The sequence below is a fragment of the Cetorhinus maximus genome, chromosome 13 (assembly GCF_964194155.1).
Source record: "Cetorhinus maximus chromosome 13, sCetMax3.hap1.1, whole genome shotgun sequence".
In the NCBI taxonomy this organism is placed as follows: domain Eukaryota; kingdom Metazoa; phylum Chordata; class Chondrichthyes; order Lamniformes; family Cetorhinidae; genus Cetorhinus; species Cetorhinus maximus.
The window spans coordinates 98657247-98677811 of record NC_135891.1 but is presented as its reverse complement, the minus strand read 5'-3'; the positions used below and the strand labels follow the sequence as shown (position 1 = coordinate 98677811).

The window sequence follows — 20565 nt, the reverse complement described above, 5'->3', positions numbered from 1 at the left end:
TTTCCATTGTGTGTATGTAAGAAATTACTGTAAAGCAGTCCCTACATGTGACAAGATCAGAGCGGGCACAAGTTGCAACATTGGCCCAGATATTGTGGCAGTAATGATGGCAATACTGTCAGTGTTTGCCATCATTACTCCTCTGACATTAACAACAACTTCTGGAGTCCGCACACGCACAGTTATATGCAGAAATTCAGAAGGTGCTGTCCGTGATTCTACGCTTCCCCATGGGTTGCACTGTTGACATAACTCCCAGACTACAATCAAATAGAACTGACGGAATTAATGAGAACTTTCTCTTCTGTTAGTCTTAATGTTAAAAGCCTTTGATAAATTTACATCTTGTTGGGTTTTTAAAACGGCATACTAAGTTTGTAATTACTGTTGAATAGCCTCAATGGCCCTGAAAAACTAGTTTTATATTTGTGTAATATCAAATATTCAAATAAATATCAAAAATTCATATACCACATTATTCATTGTGTGGTAAACAGAACATCCTTTTGGCATGATGACTGTGTCTCATCAGTGGAAGGATACTACTCATGTTGTTCCTGCATAGTAGCAGTATGAAATGGCTAGCTTCACCTATTGCTCAAAATGTTTAAGATACCTTGTCCTTCCAGGGTAATTTGGGGTAGACTGGGCACATTTCAGGTCCAAAAGTGGCTGCCTTAAACCCATCGTGAGTATGTGTGATGCACAGTGAGCAATGATCTGATCACAGTAGCCACTGACCCGCACCTTGATGCACCCTATCTTGGCATCAAGCTTTCACGATTAGAAAATGGTTCAGGCCCAATTTACGAGGTTGACAATAAGGCCACTCTTACAGCACATGGAGCTGTAGGATTCTCAAAGGGTATATTGACCAGTGAAGATAGGCTTTTGGTGGACAGTAGTAGAGAATCCATTAGCAGATTTCTCAACTAACATGTCAAGGGAAGGGAGTTCATTAGACTGTTCCATTTCAAAGGTTAATTTGAGCACAGGATTGTTCGTGTGCACAGCGTTAAGATGTGCCAGGATATTCTTACATGCAGCTGCAGGTTCCAACATAGCAAACGTATCATCTACCTATTGGAAATATGAAAGGGGTAGGAGGTTAGCGGTCAAGTCATCAAAAATGCAATTCTCGTGGAAACCGACAAAAACGTTAGCAAGGGTTGGGTGAGGAGGAGATCTCATTAATCACAGAATCACAGAATCACACAGTGTAGAAGAGACCATCTGGCCCATCGCGTCTGCAACAACATGTGAGAAACACCTGACCTACCTACCTAATCCCATTTACCAGCACTTAGCCCATATCCTTGAATGTTATGACGTGCCAAGTGCTCATCCAGGTACTTTTTAAAGGATGTGAGGCAACCCACCTCCACCAGCCTCCCAGGCAGAGCAATCCAGACCATCACCATCCTCTGGGTAAAAAGGTTTTTCCTCACATCCCCCCTAAACCTCCTGCCCCTCACCTTGAACTTGTGTCCCCTCGTGACTGACCCTTCAACTAAGGGGAACAGCTGCTCCCTATCCACCCTGTCCATGCCCCTCATAACCTTGTACACCTCGATCAGATCGCCCCTCAGTCTTCTCTGCTCCAACGAAAACAACCCAAGTCTATCCAACCTCTCTTCATAACTTAAATGTTTCATCCCAGGCAACATCCTGGTGAATCTCCTCTGCACCCCCTCCAGTGCAATCACATTCTTCCTATAATGTGGCGACCAGAACTGCACACAGTACTCCAGCTGTGGCCTCACCAAGGTTCTATACAACTCCAACATGACCTCCCTACCTTTGTAATCTATGCCTCGATTGATGAAGGCAAGTGTCCCATATGCCTTCTTCACCACCCCACTGACATGCCCCTCCGCCTTCAGAGATCTATGGATACACACGCCAAGGTCCGTTTGTTCCTCAGAACTTCCTAGTGTCATGCCATTCATTGAATACTTCCTTGTCAAATTACTCCTTCCATAGAACATAGAAACATAGAAACTAGGAGCAGGAGTAGGCCATTCGGCCCTTCGAGCCTGCTCTGCCATTCATTATGATCATGGCTGATCATCCAACTCAATAGCCTGCTCCCGCTTTCTCCTCATACCCTTTGATCCCTTTCGCCCCAAGAGCTATATCCAATTCCTTCTTGAAAACATACAATGTTTTGGTCTCAACTACTTTCTGTGGTAACGAATTCCACAGGCTCACCACTGTCTGGGTGAAGAAATTCCTCCTCAACTCAGTCTTAAATGGTCTACACCATATTCTCAGACTGTGACCCCTGGTCCTGGACCCCCACCATCGGGAACATCCTTCCTGCATCTACCCTGTCTAGTCCTGTTAGAATTTTATAGGTTTCTATGAAATCTCCCTCATTCTTCTGAACTCCAGCGAATATAATTCTAATCGACTCAATCTCTCCTCATATGTCAGTCCCGCCATCCCAGGAAGCAGTCGGGTAAACCTTCCCTGCACTCCCTCTATAGCAAGTATATCCTTCCTCAGATAAGGAGGCCAAAGCTGCACACAATATTCCAGGTGTGGTCTCACCAAGGCCCTGTACAATTGCAACAAGACATCCCTGTTCCTGTACTCGAATCCTCTGGCTATGAAGGCCAACATACCATTTGCCTTCTTTACTGCTGCTGCACCTTCAACAACTGGTGTACAAGGACACCCAGGTCTCGTTGCACATTCCCCTCTCTCAATTTATAGCCATTCAGATAATAATCTGTCTTCCTGTTTTTGCTACCAAAATGGATAAGTTTACATTTATCCACATTATACTGCATCTGCCATGCATTTGCCCACTCACTCAGCTTGTCCAAATCACACTGAAGCATCTTTGCATCCTCCTCACAGCTCACCCTCCCACCCAGCTTTGTGGCATCTGCAAATTTGGAGATATTACATTTAATTCTCTCATCTAAATCATTAATATATATTGTGAATAATTGGGGTCCCAGCACCGATCCCTGTGGTACCCCACTAATCACTGCCTAGTGTAGATACACTTCCAAAGTGTATCACCTCACACTTTTCAGGGTTAAATTCTATCTGCCACTTATCTGCCCATTTGACCATCCCATCTATATCTTCCTGTAGCCCAAGACACTCAACCTCACTGTTAACCACCCGGCCAATCTTTGTGTCATCCGCAACTTACTAATCCTATCCCCCATCTATGTTGTTTATATAAATGACAAATAATAGGGGACCCAGCACAGATCCCTGTGTACGCCACTGGACACTGTCTTCCAGTCACTAAAGCAGCCTTCTGTCATCACCCTCTATCTCCTACAACTAAACCAATTTTGAATCCACCTCATCAAATTACCCTGTATCCCATGTGCATTTGCCTTCTTTATAAGTCTCCCATGTGGGACCTTGTCAAAGACTTTGCTGAAATCCACATAAACTACATCAACTGCACTACCCTCATCTACACACCTGGTCACCACCTCAAAAAATTCAATCAAATTTGTTAGACATGACCTCCCTCTGACAAAGCCATGCTGACTATCCCTGATCAAACCTTGCCTCTCCAAGTGGAGATAGATTCTCTCCTTCAGAATTTTCTCCAATAGTTTCTCGACCACTGACGTGAGACTCAGTGCTCTGTAGTTCCCTGGCTTATCTCTACAACCCTTCTTAAATAGCAGAGCCACGTTAGCTGTTCTCCAGTCCTCTGGCATCTCCCCCCGTGGCCGGAGAGGAATTAAAAATTTGGGTGAGAGCCCCTGCGATCTCCTCCCTTGCCTCCCTCAGCAGTCTGGGACACAAATTATCTGGACCTGGAGATTTGTCCACTTTTAAGCCTGTCAACACCTCCAATACCTTGTCACCTCCTATATCAATTTGCTTAAGAACCTCGCAGTCTCTCTCCCCGAGTTCCATGCCCTCATCCTCATTCTCTTGGGTGAAGACGGATGAGAAGTATTCATTCAACACTCTACTGATGTCCTCTGGCTCTACGATTAGATTGACCCTTGGTCCCTAATGGGTCCTACTCTTTCCCTGGTTATCCTCTTCCCATTGATATATTTATAGAATATCTTGGGATTATCCCTACTTTTACCAGCCAGAGCTTTCTCATATCCCTTCTTTGCTCTCCTAATTGCTTTCTTAAGCTCCACCCTGCACTTTCTGAAATCCACTAATGCCTCCGCTAAATTGCTCCCCTTGTACCTGCTAAAAGCCTCTCTTTTCGTTCTCATCGTATCCTGAATATCTCTGGTCATCCATGGTTCTCTGGGCTTGTTACTCCTTCCTATCACCCGAGAGGGAATATGTTGAACCTGTACCCTCCCCACTTCCTTTCTGAACACCCCCCACTGCTCCTCTGTAGATTTCCCCACAAGTAGCTGCTCCCACTCTACCTTGGCCAGGTCCTGCCTTATTTTACTAAAATCCACTCTCCCCAATCCAAAACATTTTTTTGCAACATGTCTATTTCTTTGTCCATAACAAGCTTAAATTGTACCATGTTGCGGTCGCTATCACTAAAATGCTCCCCCACCACCACCTCAGCCACCTCTCCGGCTTCATTCCCCAGAATTAGGTCCAGCACTGCGCCATCCCTTGTTGGACCCTCTACATTTTAACCTAAAAAGTTCTCCTGTACACATTTCAAGAAATCCACTCCATCCACACAGTTAACGCTATTTCTATCCTAATTAATGTTGGGAAAGTTGAAATCACCTAATATAATTACCCTATTGTTATTGTTTTTACACACCTCCAGAAATTGTGCACATATTTGCTCCTCAATTTCCCGCTGACTATCTGGGGGTCTATAATAAACACCTAACAATGTGGCTGCCTCTTTTTTATTCCTAAGCTCTACCCATAAAGCTTCATTCGATGCCCCCTCCAAGATATCATCTCTCCTTACTGCAGTAACTGACTCCTTAACTAATAATACAATGCCTCCTCCTCTTTTACCCTCTCCCATCTCACCTGAAGATTCTATATCCCGGAATGTTGAGCTGCCAATCCTACCCTTCCCTCAACCATGTCTCTGTAATGGCTACTAGAATTCCACGTGTCAATCCTCACCTTAACTCATCTGTTTAACCTGTAATACCCCTGGCATTAAAGTAGAGGCCATCCAGCCTTGCCTTACTCCCTTGAAACTTAATGCAGCTGTACTCCCTCTGACTTGATTGTTTTACTGTATTATGATGTGTCCCTATTCTGCTAACATTCTGTGTCCCCTTCCCCCTGCCAAATTAGCTTAAACTCCTCCCAACAGCACTAGCAAACCCGCCAGCAAGGATGTTAGTCCAGCTCTGGTTCAGATGTAGACCGTCCCGCTCGTACAGGTCCCACATTCCCCAGAAACGGTCCCAGTGATCCAGGAATCTAAAACCCTCCCTCCTGCACCAACTCTTAAGCCACATATTCATCTGCGCTATTCTCTTATTTCTGTGCTTGCTAGCACGTGGCACGTGGCACTGGGAGTAATCCAGAGATTACAACCCGAGAGGACTTGCTTTTTAGTTTACTGTCTAACTCCCTGAATTCTTGATGCAAGACCTCATCCCTCTTTCTATGTCATTGGTACCAACATGTGCCATGACCTCTGCCTTTTCACCCTCCCCCTTCAGAATGCCCTGCAGCCGTTCAATGACATCCTGGACCCTGGCACCAGCGAGTCAACACACCATCCTGGAGTCATGTTAACGGCCACAGTAGCGCCTATCTGTTCCCCTGACTATTGAATCCCCTATTACTATTGCTCTTCCTCTCTTCCTCCCCTCCTGCACAGACAGGCTGCTTGTGCTGCCAGAAGCTTGGCTCTGTCTGCACTCCCTGGAGGAACCAGTGCCTTCATCAGCCTCCAAAATGGAATACAGATTTGTGAGCGGGCCCCCAGGGGACTCCTGAACTACCTGCCTGTTTCTCTTGGACTGCCTGGTGGTCACCCATTCCCTTCCTTCCTCAAGTCCCTTCAGCTGCGGTGCGACCACCTCTCTAAACATGCTATCCACGATGCTCTCAGACTCGCGGATGCTCCAGTGTCCCCAGCCGCCGTTCCAGCTCTGAAACCCAAGCTTCCGAGCTGGACACACTTCCTGCACACATGCTGGCCCCGGGCACTGGAAATGTTCCTGGCTTCCCACATGGAGCACAAGGAGCTCACCACGGCTTTGAGCTCTCCTGCCATGACTTATCACTTTAAATTAAACATTTTAAATCAATTACTCTAGGGCCCTTCTTTCCTGACCCTCATTACTACAGAACATACAAACTATAAATCACAAAAGACCTTAAACTGTAAGCGATAAAAGTAGTAAATACTTACCCGATCTTACCACTACTTACCAGTCATTCCTCTCCCTTGTAGCCTCTACTGCTGCAGCAGGGCAAGACCACTCTCTATAGACTTAAAAGTTGGATAGCAAGGAAAAAATGCAAAGAGCACCTCTTCCCCTCTGCACCGAATTCCCACTGTGCACCAAATTGCCAATACCCACAATCACTCTGGCTGTGTCTCACTCAGGATGAGGTCTCTCCCCTGCTCGTGTGCAAGCATAATGTGGCATATTAATTTCAGTACAGTTGTGATGTCAGGTGCATGGGCCATACATCCCAACGACTTGCAGATCATATCAAACAGCACATCCCTTTGGCTGTTCGCAATAGACAGAGTTCTAACCGTACTCAACCAGCCTATGTTTTGAGTTTTGAAAGCACAATATCTAACAGTAGACATGATACTGTGATTGAACAGCACTTGCTGAACAACTCCTGAGTATGCTAGGAATTACACTAACAACCAATTTAAGATTATGGCCTGGAATATCAAAACGATGGGGGATGACGACAAAATCCAGGAATCCCACCATGAACATGGCGTGTACCATTTTTTGCAGGGACAGGTATGAGGCTGAGTCAGAACATACTCATTTCACAGAGACAGCTGCCCATATATAACAGCAGCTGCCACCAGTCAGATCTGATTTTCATTAGCCAGGAGTGGGAAGCCTAATGTGTGCAGACCGCACCTGATAGGAGCAGGTCCAAATTTTGCAGGTCTAAACTTTAATATTGCTGAAAGAAAGAGACATTCCTAAGCTTTTCATGCCCAATTTACCTCAGATTACCCTGGAAGGGCAAGGTTTCTCAAGTATTTGAGCCACAGGTGAAGCTAGCTGTTTCACGCCGCTGCTATGCAGTAGCAACATGAGTGGTACTCGCCACTAACAGGATGTTGCCGTCAAGCCAAAAAGACGTTCTTCCTATCACACAAATGAGTAATGTAGCATATGAATTTCAGTGCTGGTGTGATGCTAGGTATGTAAGCCATATGTTCCAAAGACTGGCTGATAGTATCAAACAGCATCTCCAAGCTGCTGTTCACAATGGGCAGGGTACAGACCGTACCCAACCGCCCGTGCTTGCAAAACTCAAAACACAGTGTCCAACATTAGATGTGATTTCGCGATTGGACAACGTGCGCTAAATAGTGCTCAGTGTGCTAAGAATTATGCTGACAGCCAATTTAAAATCGTCAGTCAGGTCCGCATTGTGTATTTGCATGTGCTGGAAGCTACATATATTAATACCCAGGGCCCTGTTCTTTGCAGACAGAAAGAACATGCACACACATTGTGCCTGTTTCAGCTAAACAAAGTAGGTGACAACCGTTCGCTGCCTCATTCCTCAGAACAATACCTTGACCAACCCAGGGTCGAACTGCCTGGTTTAAATTTCAAACAATTCTTGGCAGTTGACTGTCAGTCACCATCACTGCTGCATTGTCCATGGTAACACCTCTGCCAATCAGAATCCACTTACCAACCAATCAGCACTCTCTTTACATACAGTATAAATTGTTGTTTCCCCCTTATATTGGTATTCTTGTGAAATGGCCTGATGAGTGCAAGACGAAAAGCTTAAATAAGTCACTTTTGTCAGCAATACTCAAGTTCTGTGCTACCAAACAACTAATTGGTCTAAACTTTACAGAGGCCTTTGAAGAGGTGACGTACCCTTTTGGGAAAATAGGTTACCTCTGTGGATATGGTCCCAGGACACCTTTGGCGGAAGTCAGGTACCCTTTATGATTGATATAAGTGGACACAAGTGTGGGTAAAAAGTATATAAACTCATTGGAGCTGTCAAGAGAGATGGCAAGAGAAACTGTCAAAAGCGTTAAGAGGAACTGTCATGGCATTTAAAATTCCTGCTCTTGAAATCTTTGAAAAAAGTGTACAATGTTAAAAAAATTGCTTGCTATTTCACTCTGTCTGTTGACATAATTTGAAGGGTTATCATTACTGGATTTGTGTTGTATGACTGATTTCACAACCTTCCATTATCACAGTAGGGTCCCTTCCATTTCAGTTTGATCCATAGCTCCAAATGGTTATGGACTATAAATTGTAATGCTTGGTCTTATAAGGGATTAAGCATTTTTAGGAAATTTTTGTTGTTATAGAGGATTATGTAGTTGAGGGAATGTAAATGTAATTAATAGATTTTTATGAATGAAATGAATTTTTTTTAAAATTTTTTTAAAATAAAACTCTACATATAGACACTTAGAACTTTAATCTCAGCATGGCTCCTGAGGTCTACCCATGGTGGATACTAGGCAAGTTGGCATGTTAGGTGTAAGGGCAAAGCATGGTGAGGGGGCATGGGTTGGCACTAAGTTGGCACAGAGCTATCAAGGGCCATGGGGTGAGTGGAGGTTCATATATTGGCATGGAGAGTATGAGGGCCATAGGTGTTAGATAGAGGGGGATAGAGGGCATGAAAGGCCATCGGGGGTGGATAGACAGCATGAGGTGGCATGGGTTGGTATGGACGGACATGGAGAGTATGTGGAAGAGAAGGATGAAGGGCTATTCTTTTCATGCTTTTGTCTAAATCTTTGACAAAGCCCCGATGTACCGAGGCATGCCTTCCACCCAGCCTGTTTCTACATCCGGCAGCCTCCACATTCATTCCAGGTCACCCGGCCCAACTCCCAGGGAACCCTGCCATCCAAGAATGAAAATAACACTTTCTGGGGCACTTCCCCGCCCACCCAACCCCCCACTCCGAGTTAGGTTTAGAGCCAGGAAATGGCCCGATGCTACTCTCCTGGCCCAGGAGCAAAAATTCAAGCCTATCAGTCAGGTTCACTATGTGGCTCACTTACACTTGCTAGAAGCTACATATATCCATACACAGGGACCTGTCCTCTGGAGGCAAAAGGAACATGTCCAGGCACTGTACTTTTTTAAAAATTAAGCAAAAGGGCTTAATTCTCCATGGCAACATGTTGATCAAACAATCAGCACCCTTTTCTCACACAGTATAAATTGTTGCTCCCTTTGAAATTTGGCATTCTATCCTGAGGAGTGCAGGACAAAAAGCTTTGACAGCATGTCTCTTCTTTTCAGCAATGCTCAAGTTCTGTATTACCAAATGATTATTTGACAAATCAGTGCATTTTACTTCTTGGTTTGCAGCCTGAGGGTGCTTCAATGTGAATAGTTGCTTACCCGGCTTGATGACATCACTGTTGCTGGGTGCCTGGATATCCCCTTTGCCTTGGCACCAGATTCAAACTTATGGCAGGAAGGGGGAAATCCATGCCACAGCTATCACTAGATCAACAACAAACGCCATCACTTTGCCACTGACTGCGAAATCTTGGTCATAATGTACTTAAAATCTTCTAGCTACGTTCTATGGCATAATTTTCTGCTTCACCCCTTTCCCAACACCACTTCCATCCTTCTCCCTCAAGGCAGTATAAAAAAAATCTCACATGAGGAATAGGGAGATTAGAGAAATTAGACAAGGACAGTGTGGAAAATCCTCAGACCTGAACCAAATATCTGAAGAACTGAATTTTAATTTGTATCATCTCAGGGTTAGCATTCACTTTAGAAGAGAGATGGCTATTTATCTTATTGCTGTTTGTGAGACTTTGCTGTGGGCAAGTCGGAAGCAGCATTTCTTACATTATAATAGTGACTACGCTTCAAAAGAAATTAATTTGCTGTAAAGCATTTTGGCATATCATGAGGTCATGTAAGGTGCTACACAAATGCAAGTTATTTTGTTCCTCATTACTATAAACCTGCAATGTTCTATTCTTCAGTTAACTATCTGTCTGCTTTCAAGCATTAAAAGTTGGAAGAAAATGATTCTTATGGATTTCATCTTGTATTGTGAAGATAGATGAGCACTAGGCTTGCCAGGAAATACCCCTAAATATTTGAAAATAACATTAGCCGTGGCACATTAGGCATTTTTTCCCTTTTGAAAATACATGTAATCTCTGACAGATGCACAAAAAAAAATGCAAGACGCATTTATGGCAATCAAATGTTTTGAGAGAGTAAGAAAGAAAACAGATCAGTTTTTTGGATCGCTAACTAATGATTCTGAAAATGATACATAATTAAATGGAATCTTAAGTAAAACATTAGAAGAAACAATTGCACTTTAAGGACGAGCTACTGAATGGAAGATTTCCCTCTGCCTCTCAGCACTTTGCCTTGCAACACATAGGAGACACAAGCAATGATTTATTTTTATATTATTTGTGTCTGGAAGGTATTCCAGAATAAAATGCCAATTTCTTTTGACCAGCGTTGTATACCATAGTATTATGACTTGGCAAGCACAATAATTGGTAGATTCATAAACATTATAATAATGTAATTGCCTTACAAGCCAAGGACAGATGTAAAAACTAATAAATTATAAAGCATATCAAGTGTGACAGTCCTTTTCACTTAAAGCCTGAAAACAATGCAAATGATTATAGAGTGCACAACTAAACTACTACTAATGATCTTTTCAACACACTATTTCCCAATTTAACTTCCTACTCGCAATTTGTATTTGCGTTATTTTCATCAGCCAAGGCAGGGGTGAGGAGGCAGAAAGCCATATTTCAAATATCTGTAGGGATTTGAAAACCTTCTTCATAATTAATCAAAAATGTGAAGTAAGACAAGTTGTGTTGGATCAGAGTTTTCTTCTCATGTGGTCTGGGGTTGGGTAGAAATTACCATTCCACTAGCAGGAAAATCAGCATTGAAAATCCCATATGAGGTGTGATGATTTCTGATTGAGAAATTATCAATGCTATGGTTAAGTCACTAGACTAATTATGTCACAAGTAATCTTAATCCAAATTGTCCTCAGTTCAATGAAATATATATATTAAACATCTCGCTTTCAGTAACCATTGATTTGAATCAGTTGTAAATAAATGGGTAACAACTACTTGTCCTTCCATTTGTGTTCTTTTTAAACCTGCTAAATAATATGAAAGGCGAGATGTGGGATATGGTTAAGAACATAAGAACTAGGAGCAGGAGTAGGCCATTTGGCCCCTTGAGCCTGCTTCACCATTCAATAAGATCATGGCTCATCTGCTTATGGCCTTAACTCCTTTTTCCTGCCTCCCCCGCCCCCCAAACCCTCAATTCCCCTATTGATCAGAAATCTAACTCAACCTTGATTGTATTCAATGACCCAGCCTCCACTGCTTTCTGTGGAAGAGAATTCCAAAGACTAATGACCCTCAGAGAAGAAATTTCCCCTCATCTCAATCTTAAATGGGAGACCCCTTATGTTTAAACTTTGCCCCCTAGTTCTACATTCCCCCACAAGGCGGGGGCGGGGGGGGGGGGGGGGGGGGGGTAGTTTTATTAAGCCTGATATAGCAAGGAAGTAGAATCAATCAATATCTGCAGTGATAGAACAACTAACTGAGAAAAATTCAGCAGCTGCAAGATTTTATTCTACACATTGTACAGAGGTGTACAAGGGAAAACTATTTCCTTTAGCTGATGGTACAGGGACTAAGGAACACAGATTTAAGGTTTTGGGCAAAACCAATCTATATATACACTTTTCTTTTATGCAGAGGTGGTAATGACTTGGAACTTGCTGCCCATGAGGGTGGTGGAAGCAGGGACCTAAATGATTTCAAAAGGAAATTGGATGGGCATTTAAAGGACATGAGCTAGCAAGGCTATGGGGATAGAGCAAAGGAATAGGACTGACTGGATTGCTCCACAGAGAGCCAGCATGGACTTGATGGGCAGAATGGCCGCCCTTTGTGCTGTAAATGACTATGACATTAAACCTTGTCCCCTACTTCAGCAACTCCTCCTACTTGGTTCCTCTAATGATGTCATTTGCACACCACATAAGAAAACACTAGCAAATTGCCAATGGCACTACCACAATCTGTTAATCAATATAAATTTATAAATATAAAAAGGTTGGTCAGAGAGGAAACTTAAGAGATCCACTCCATAGATCCACCTAGTACCCAGAGGTTGTAACTATATTTTGAAAGTGGTCATAGCAAATTGAATGGAAGATAAACAATTTCTAGAAGTTAATATCGACAAAAAAAAAAATGATCAAGTGTTGTGCCAACATGAAGTTTGTGAACAGGATATGCACACCCTATGAAAGATTTTAAATAAGAAATCACATTCAAAAATCCAAACAGGAATTTTTAAAAATACATAAAGTTTATCACAATCCTTTGATTTTTGAAAAAAATGCTGATGGCAAAACTCCCACCTCGATGAGAAATTGCAGTTTAAGGATAATAAGGGCCATAATAATCATGACCAATTAGCTTTCCAAATGTCATTGTTTAGTTCCCTTGAATCTTATATACACACTTCATACATTGTCAGAGTGAATACAGTGGCATTCCCTTTCAATCCACAACATTAATGCTAGCACATTTGTAAAACTTACAATTTGTTGACAGAACGATCTCAGGCCTAATTTTTTGTTTGTCTTTTATTCAATCCCCAATGGATATTTGTAATGTTTTAACAGATTTTCAGAACACATTGGAAAATGAAAATGAAACTAAAATATGATGAAGATCAGCTGCCAACCATGCACGTAAATTACAAATACACCATCTGTCAGGGACTGGGTGCATATGATGTCGTGTAAAGGAGAGTACATATTATTAGGATCATGATTATTGGTAATATGTACAAAATATACTGAAATTCCACCCAATGCAAACCTAAAGGAAAATCACATGTATTTTTCATGGAGAATGTTCCAAGTTCAAAAACAATGGCATGCACAAAGGATGACAACAAATGTCAGAAGTTTTCAGGCAGTCTCTTCCACCTGAGAGCTCATCAGGTAATGCTCATGAAATATGGAAGTCTCTGCAGTCAATCATCTATGAAGCTGCAGTAACCATGTTTGGCAAAGAAAGAAACTAGAATGATGATTGGTTCGAGACCCGTCTTGCAAAAAATGTCTCCTGTCTTCGAAGCAAAGAGTGCAACTCACCTGGCTTAAAACTGATCTCCTAACCCTCAAGCACGTGACAATCTCATGCTAGTCAAAAACAAAAAGCTAAAAGCTACTGCGGATGCTGGAAATCCAAAACAAAAACAGAATTACCTGGAAATTACCTGCCGAAGGGCCATGAAGGCTCGAAACGTTAACTGATTTCTTCTCCGCCGATGCTGCCAGACCTGCTGAGTTTTTCCAGGTAATTCTGTTTTTGTCATGCTAGTCAAGGCAGTTGTGCAGAAAAGAGCAAGGTACTGTGCCAACAAATATTGGATCAATCTATGCGGAGAAATACTAATTGCCAGTGACAATGCTAACCTTCATGCTATGTATGACAGTGTCAAAAGAGCACTTGGCCCCACCATCAAAGTCATTCTTTTGGAATCACAGATGGGGGAAGTACTCAGAGAGGAACAAGCAAATGGCACGCTGGATAGAGCACTACTCCAAGCTATACTCACACAAGATGGATATCTTGCTGCCTATGCTCGATGATCTTCTGCAGCAATCAGTCATGTATGAGTTTGATGCGGACCCTCATTACTTGAGCTCGAAAAGGCTATTGACTCCTTAACAGCAAGGAAAGCACCTGGAAAGGGCAGAATACCAGCTGAGCTACTCAAGTACAGAAAGTCCCACCTGCTGCAATTCCTACACAACCTTTGCTGCTGGAGAGAAAGCTCTGTACCATAGGATTTGCATGACACAAACATCACTTTATATATGAACAAAGGCAATTAAGGGGATTGCAACAACTACTGGGGCAACCCATTCCTCAGACCTTTGCCTAGCCATTCTAATGAGAGTCCATTGACTAGCCAACAGAATATACCCTGACACACGATGCGGCTTCAGAGCAGGCAGATCCATAGTAGACATGATCTTTTTCTTATGTCAAATTCAAGAGAAGTGCAGAAAGCAGCAAACACCAATCTAGATTGCTTTTGTGGATCTCACAAAAGCATTTGACATCATGAGCAGGACAAGCCCCTACTGGACACTAGAGAAAAATCTGCTGTTTTCCAAAGCTTTGCAGTCTCATATGGTCCTTCCATGGTAACATGCATGGCACCATTCAGTTCGACGGCTCCACCTCTGACAGTTTTGAGATCAAGAATGAGGTGAAACAGGCTGTGTCTAGCCCATATGCTGTTATGTATCATTTTCCCTGTCCTCCTGACCTACACTTTCCCTGCCGACAGGGAAGGAGTGTGCTTCCACACATAATCAGACAGGAAACTCCTCACCTATTAAGACTGAAAGCAAAGACAAAAGTTTGGCATGTTCTGATCAGAGAACTTCTGTATGCTGATAATGCTGCACTAGTTGTCCAGATAGAAGACCAGCTCCAAAGACTCATGGCTCATATGTCCAAAGCCTGTGTCATGTTCTCCCTCACCCTCAGTGTCAAGAAAACTGAAGTTATGGGTCAGTGTTGTGCCTCTGCCTGTGATTATCACATCATTGGAAGCAGTCAGAAAACTCTGCTATCTTGGATCTACAGTGACAGACAACATGTCTCTTGACAAACAGCTATGCTCATTGCTTTGGAAAGGCAGCCACCAACTTTGACCGACTCATAAAACAGGCATGGAAAAACAGCAAACTGACCTGCAGGACCAAGATGCTTATCTACAAGTCCTGTATCCTCAGAACATTGCTATATCACAGCAAAGCCTGGGCAACTTACACCTACCAAGAAAAAAGGCTCAATAGCTTCCATCTCTGGTGTCCACAATATTCTTGGCATGACATGGAAAGACAAAGTCACCAATGAAGCAGTTATTTCTCGATGAAAAATGCCAAGCATGCTAGTGCTAATCAAGCAAAGCAAGCTTCACTGGCTTGGGGATGTGCACAGGATGGACGATGGTCACATCTGCCAGGATAGGATATACAGGGAGATATTGTGCGCCAAGAGACCAGCAGGGTGCCCAAAGCTCAGATTCAAGGATGCTGTCAAAAGAGACATGAAAACCCTCAACATCAATCACAACAAGTGGTAAACTCTAGCTGACGATCGATGCAAATGGCGACACCAGCTATGCACAGAAATACAACACAACCATGCCATATTGTTTCAGACAAAAGACACCAGCTCTACAAACAAGGTACCAACAAAGATCATCCCACACCACCAGCAAGATGCAACTTCATTTTTGACACTGTGACAGACGCTGTCTTTCCGGAATTGGCTTGTTAAGTTATTAAAAGAAGTGCAGTAGATGATCTCATCTGACATCACCAAAGTTCTGACGTTGCATTCACATCATTTTTCATAGATGGAAGGATGCCAATCATTAAAGTTCCAATGCAAGCCTAAAGGTTTTTTTTAAAGAAAAGATCAGTCTGTCAGTTAATTGAATTTTTGAAGAGATAACCACAATATTTATCCAGTCAGTACTGGTTTCCACAGATTATGGCCATGTTACAAATTTTGTATTTGTAGACTTGAACTCAAATTCTGCATAAAGAAATTAAATGTAGCAGTTTAAATAGCAACAATTCCTACCTACCACCTGAAAGTAATTAAATTACAAATAAATATTGCAATAACTGTCAACATTCCAGTGCCATGGAAAATTGGTTGCATATTGTAAGCAATGCTACATTAATTGTTGTACAAAACTATAAAAAGCTACAGCATTTAGTGGAAGTCCAGTGTCTGAACACAAAGATCTAACTTGAAATTGAGGAATCATGCTAATTAAAACATATAGCTTATTGAAACAAACAGCAACAACTATATACCTATTTCAGGGCTACTGACATTACCATCATACTATTTACATACTGCTTCACAATGTTTAAAGACAGCAAAAGGAAAAACAATGAACAATTAAAACTGATACAATTTTTAATTAAAAATTATGATTTTTATACCTAGTTTTCATACCTACATAAGTGAAACTAATTACGCAGAGTGTATTAATAGTGTCAATTTACAAGATAATGGCCCAGAATTTGTGGTTGTAACGATAGCAAAACTTTCAACATTGTCAATGTTACTGACAGCAAGTTAAAAGTGGAAATCTGGTAGCTTCTGTCAGTGATACCCTGCTCCTCCACAGGGTGAACAGCTACAGTCTTTGCAGCTGCAATCAATCAAAACAGAGTCACTGACTTGACATGAAATTTAACTTTTTATGCACTATTCTCCCCGTAAAACCCAAGGAAAACGTTAATCCTTGTTCAATCATGAGTAACTGAGTTTTTAACTGTGTACTAAGTTATACCTACTAATGGACAACCTCTCTAACCATGAAAAGTTAATGTAACATGGAGACTGATCCATCAGAAGCACATTTAAAAATTGATTGATTTGTAAAACTATGTTTCTTGATTTTTTTTTAAGTTGATGATATTTCTGCTTCTCCCTTAATTCCATGTCTATGTCCCAACCCTTATTTCACTTTTTATAACATGATTAAATGGGAATTATATTGCATGCATTTACTCTCTGCTTTACTGTGAGAATTCTTCAATCTGATTGGCTGATTGTCCTTTTACTGGATTCCACAGACGACATATAAATGTTGCCAAATTAAAGATAGCATTGAAATAGAGGAAATCTATGCTGTAGAGACCACTTCCCCGCCTTCAGCCAGCCTTCGGGTCAGCAACAAGCATCATTCCCTCACCACTGACTGTAAAATCTAACCATTAATATTGCATGTACGTTAAAATAGGCACGAAGCATACATTTAATGCTATCCATACTAATCTTTTTATAGTGCTACTGTGGACACTTAAAAAAAGTTCAAGGATATTTTTTAATGAGATTGCATGCGCTTTGGTGGTGCCTAACACAGAACTCAAATACAAGAAGCTCGTTCCACTGGATGACGTTAATTACATTACCATTTGTCTTTTACAGAAAATATTTATTAGAATAATGCAGTGTTGTGAGCTTACAAGGTTATTCAAGGATATAAGCAATACATAGGCTTTCTCCTCAACTATTTACCTGTAATGTATGCCACAAATCTAACTTCCAGTGTGCTCCCAGATACCAAAGTATGATATTTTCTTGCTAGATTTACTAACCCCATGAATCCTGTGGAATTTCTACTACAATATTTTGGCTAGAGTGTGCATTTTTAAATCAATCATGAATTACAATGTTTCTGATTATGGAAGCCATAATGCACGTTAGTTTTGATTTGTAAATTTATTTGTTCAATAGCTGTTAGCAAGGTTAGTTAAAGTGCATATCACTAATGGATAAAATGGCAAAACTTTTGAGATTACATAATCTCCAATCTCTGTAATAACACCTTCTGATATTTTATGGAAATTTTTATTGATGTTTCATCATAAAGTTTTTAATTTTGCATGGATATGCTTATCATTGATCTTAATTTTCTAAGCATAAGTGCACATTATACACATCATTCCAATTCAACTGGGTTTGCTCTGCATCTGAATCTATGCATGTGCGACAATTCATGTATAATGAAAATGAATGGAAATTAAAATTCTTTTATACCTGAACAAAAAGGCCTTTTCAATTGTTTGCATATTGTACACCACAGAACCCGGGAGAATATTTTGCAAGTAAACCTGAAATTTAGCTCAGAAAGCTTCACTGCTATCTTCAAAACAGCCACAAATTATATCACACGATGAAATTAAATTAATGTCATTTGGCCAACTCTGAATATGGCAGAATCCCAGCATGAGACACGGAATCAAAATAATTTCCAAAAATATTTTCCAGCCATTGCAGAATCCAATATTCAGACATTAATTTCCAAACTCACTAATACCTGAAATTTCCTGGTATTAGGCTAATTCAAGCAACTGGAGTTGTTGAAATGTGCCTTCAATGAAAACTGAATTACAAAGCTAACTTGATCTAGCTGCCAGTTTTATTCACTAACCCTTTCCAGCTAAAAGAATCAATAACTGCCCACCAAAATAGAATCCATTAACTCATTTGAAAAATGAAGTTAGACATCTTATCCGTGATTAGGAAGTGATTCACATCTGGTTTATGACTCAGGTAAGGAAATTGCATTCACACAATTAACTAAGATAAAAGCTGTAATAATACTTAAATTTCTGCAGCATAATTCACAGCATTGCTTCATAAAAGTTAGAGTAGGTGGGAAGGTTGTAAGCAATTCCAATGCTGTAATTCCCAAATCCAAACTATTTCAACAAATTTAATCAACTATATAGTCTTTCCAGTTGTGATTACAAAATTAGGGTTAATTAACTAATGAGCAGTTGAAATTATCATTCAATATTTTCAACTACCGTATTCAGAAAGACACTGGCAGGGTTTAGCTCTGTATTTTTTCAATAAAATTACAATATAAAATATTAATTTAATTCACATATTCTGTATTTTCAGGGGAGCAGAAAAACATTACACACATTTCTTAATGTTAAAACAGTATAAATTGTCAATGCATTTTACTATTAAAGTCAGGATAGTTTGGGCTGCTACCAGTTTTATTGCCAAATGTACAGTAAGAGGTCTAATAAATCCCAAGTTATTGAAATATTCCCCCAACATTTGTTTTATTTTGCGTTTATAAAATGCCTTTGCCTAGCCCCATGCGATGGTCTATAATTGAAGTGTATATGAAAAATTGAGATTACTGTAAAAAAAAAATCAATGCTAAGGTCACAGTCGCCTTCCAAGGGAAGTGTTGGGTAAGAAATCGAAGAGCGTACACGTGCTTTGAAATAAACCATTTGCTGGTTGCTGTCGGGTGCGGGAGCTGTCCATGGTACTGAACCAAACTGGTTGCTGAGCTGCAGCAAGGTGCCATGACATTTCCATTTACTCCATTTCCATTTCCCTGAGCACTGGGTGCACAAATATTGAAAATCCACATAGCTGTGCCAGCTACCTTTTTTTAAAAAAAAATGTTCAAACTGTCTATCCTGTTATGCAAAAGGAATCGTCTAAAAAGTATGTCCGACAGAAACATGCATTAAAAGCTACACGCACGATATGAGAAGCATGCTAGGCATAATTTGTCTTTTGAGTTGATTTTCATTCCCGAGTCCATTTAACACCTTCACTTTACAGATGCTGCTCCAATTATCTTAGACGGTCGAATCGTTCCAGAACACGCAAAATGTTATTTCAAGAGAATGGGAGAGAGGGTGACAGTAACTTCTGCCGCCCGTGTTCTTACATTAAGGCTACTACCGCCGTCCACCTCTTAATTTGGAATAAAGCAAAAGCTTGGGGGGGTGGGCGGGGGGAAATCAACCAAAACCTCTAAAACGTGCATTTATTCATTTTAAACATCTATGACCGATGCAGCGAATTCATTCATAAATGATAGTGGCACAAGGGTGTCACATACGGCACAAAACAGCCTGTTCCAAATATAATAACTGACAAACCAGCTACATTTTTTTTTTAAAACAAAAAAAAAGAAGCGCAAGGGTGAATATCATTTCGGGTGCAAATACCGAGGCCTGACTTGCTTCAGAGAAACGCTCCCCCCAACCCGCAAACCCCCAAAAATAAAATAGCTCCCAGGACAAGTCAAACCCTCAGTCTCTGTGTCAGGTGAAGGCAAATGGACCAAATGACTATTTTGCTTAAAATTTCTGAATGAATTGAGTGTGTGTGTGTGTGTGATCCTACTAAAGTCTATAGAAGCCGCTGATATCCATTCATTCATTGATAAGGAATGGCAGTGCCCTGGAAGCAGTGAGTGACAGTCAGGCTGAGGGGGGATAAGCAGCTTCTTACCTCCAACACAAAGCAGAGACATGTCTCCTCTCCTCAGCGGCACCTCCACCGACTCTCCAGCTCTTCCACACACTTTCCCCTCTTCTCTCTCTCTCTCTCCGGCTGTTTCTATTTATTTATATTTTTTAGAGATATTTCTTGTTGTCTGGTCAGTGGCTGGGTGCTGACAGGCTCCCTCTCCTCTGTTATTCCGGACTCAGTAGCTCCTCCGTCTGACGGTTACTCTGAAGCCGCCATTTTGTTGGGAGCAGCCCCTGGACCGGCTGACGTCACAATGAGGAGGCGCGAGAGTGGAATTGGCGGGATGACAGCAGCGGCTGGACAAGATCCCCAACCGATCCAGACAGATCTCCCCGCAGTCCCGGGCAGATCCAGGCAGATCCCAGCAACTCTGGACAGATCTCAGCAGATCCCAACCACGCCAGGCAGATCCCAGCAACTCCGGACAGATCTCAGCAGATCCCAACCACGCCAGGCAGATCCCAGCAACGGATAGATCTCAGCAGATCCAGCCAGATCCCAACAACGCC

At 41.6% G+C, this 20565-nt stretch overlaps 1 protein-coding gene across 1 annotated transcript in view; it reads right to left on the bottom strand.

Annotated features, from left to right (window-relative positions):
• Positions 1 to 20306, bottom strand: part of LOC144688872 (protein unc-13 homolog A-like) — a 425192-nt gene extending 404886 nt beyond the window's left edge. Inside the window, exon 1 of the mRNA XM_078555875.1 lies at positions 20036 to 20306. Within this exon, the coding sequence (XP_078412001.1) occupies positions 20036 to 20057 (22 nt within the window). The 5' untranslated portion in view covers positions 20058 to 20306. The remainder of the gene's footprint in view (positions 1 to 20035) is intronic.
• Between the last annotated feature and the right edge of the window lie 259 nt (positions 20307 to 20565).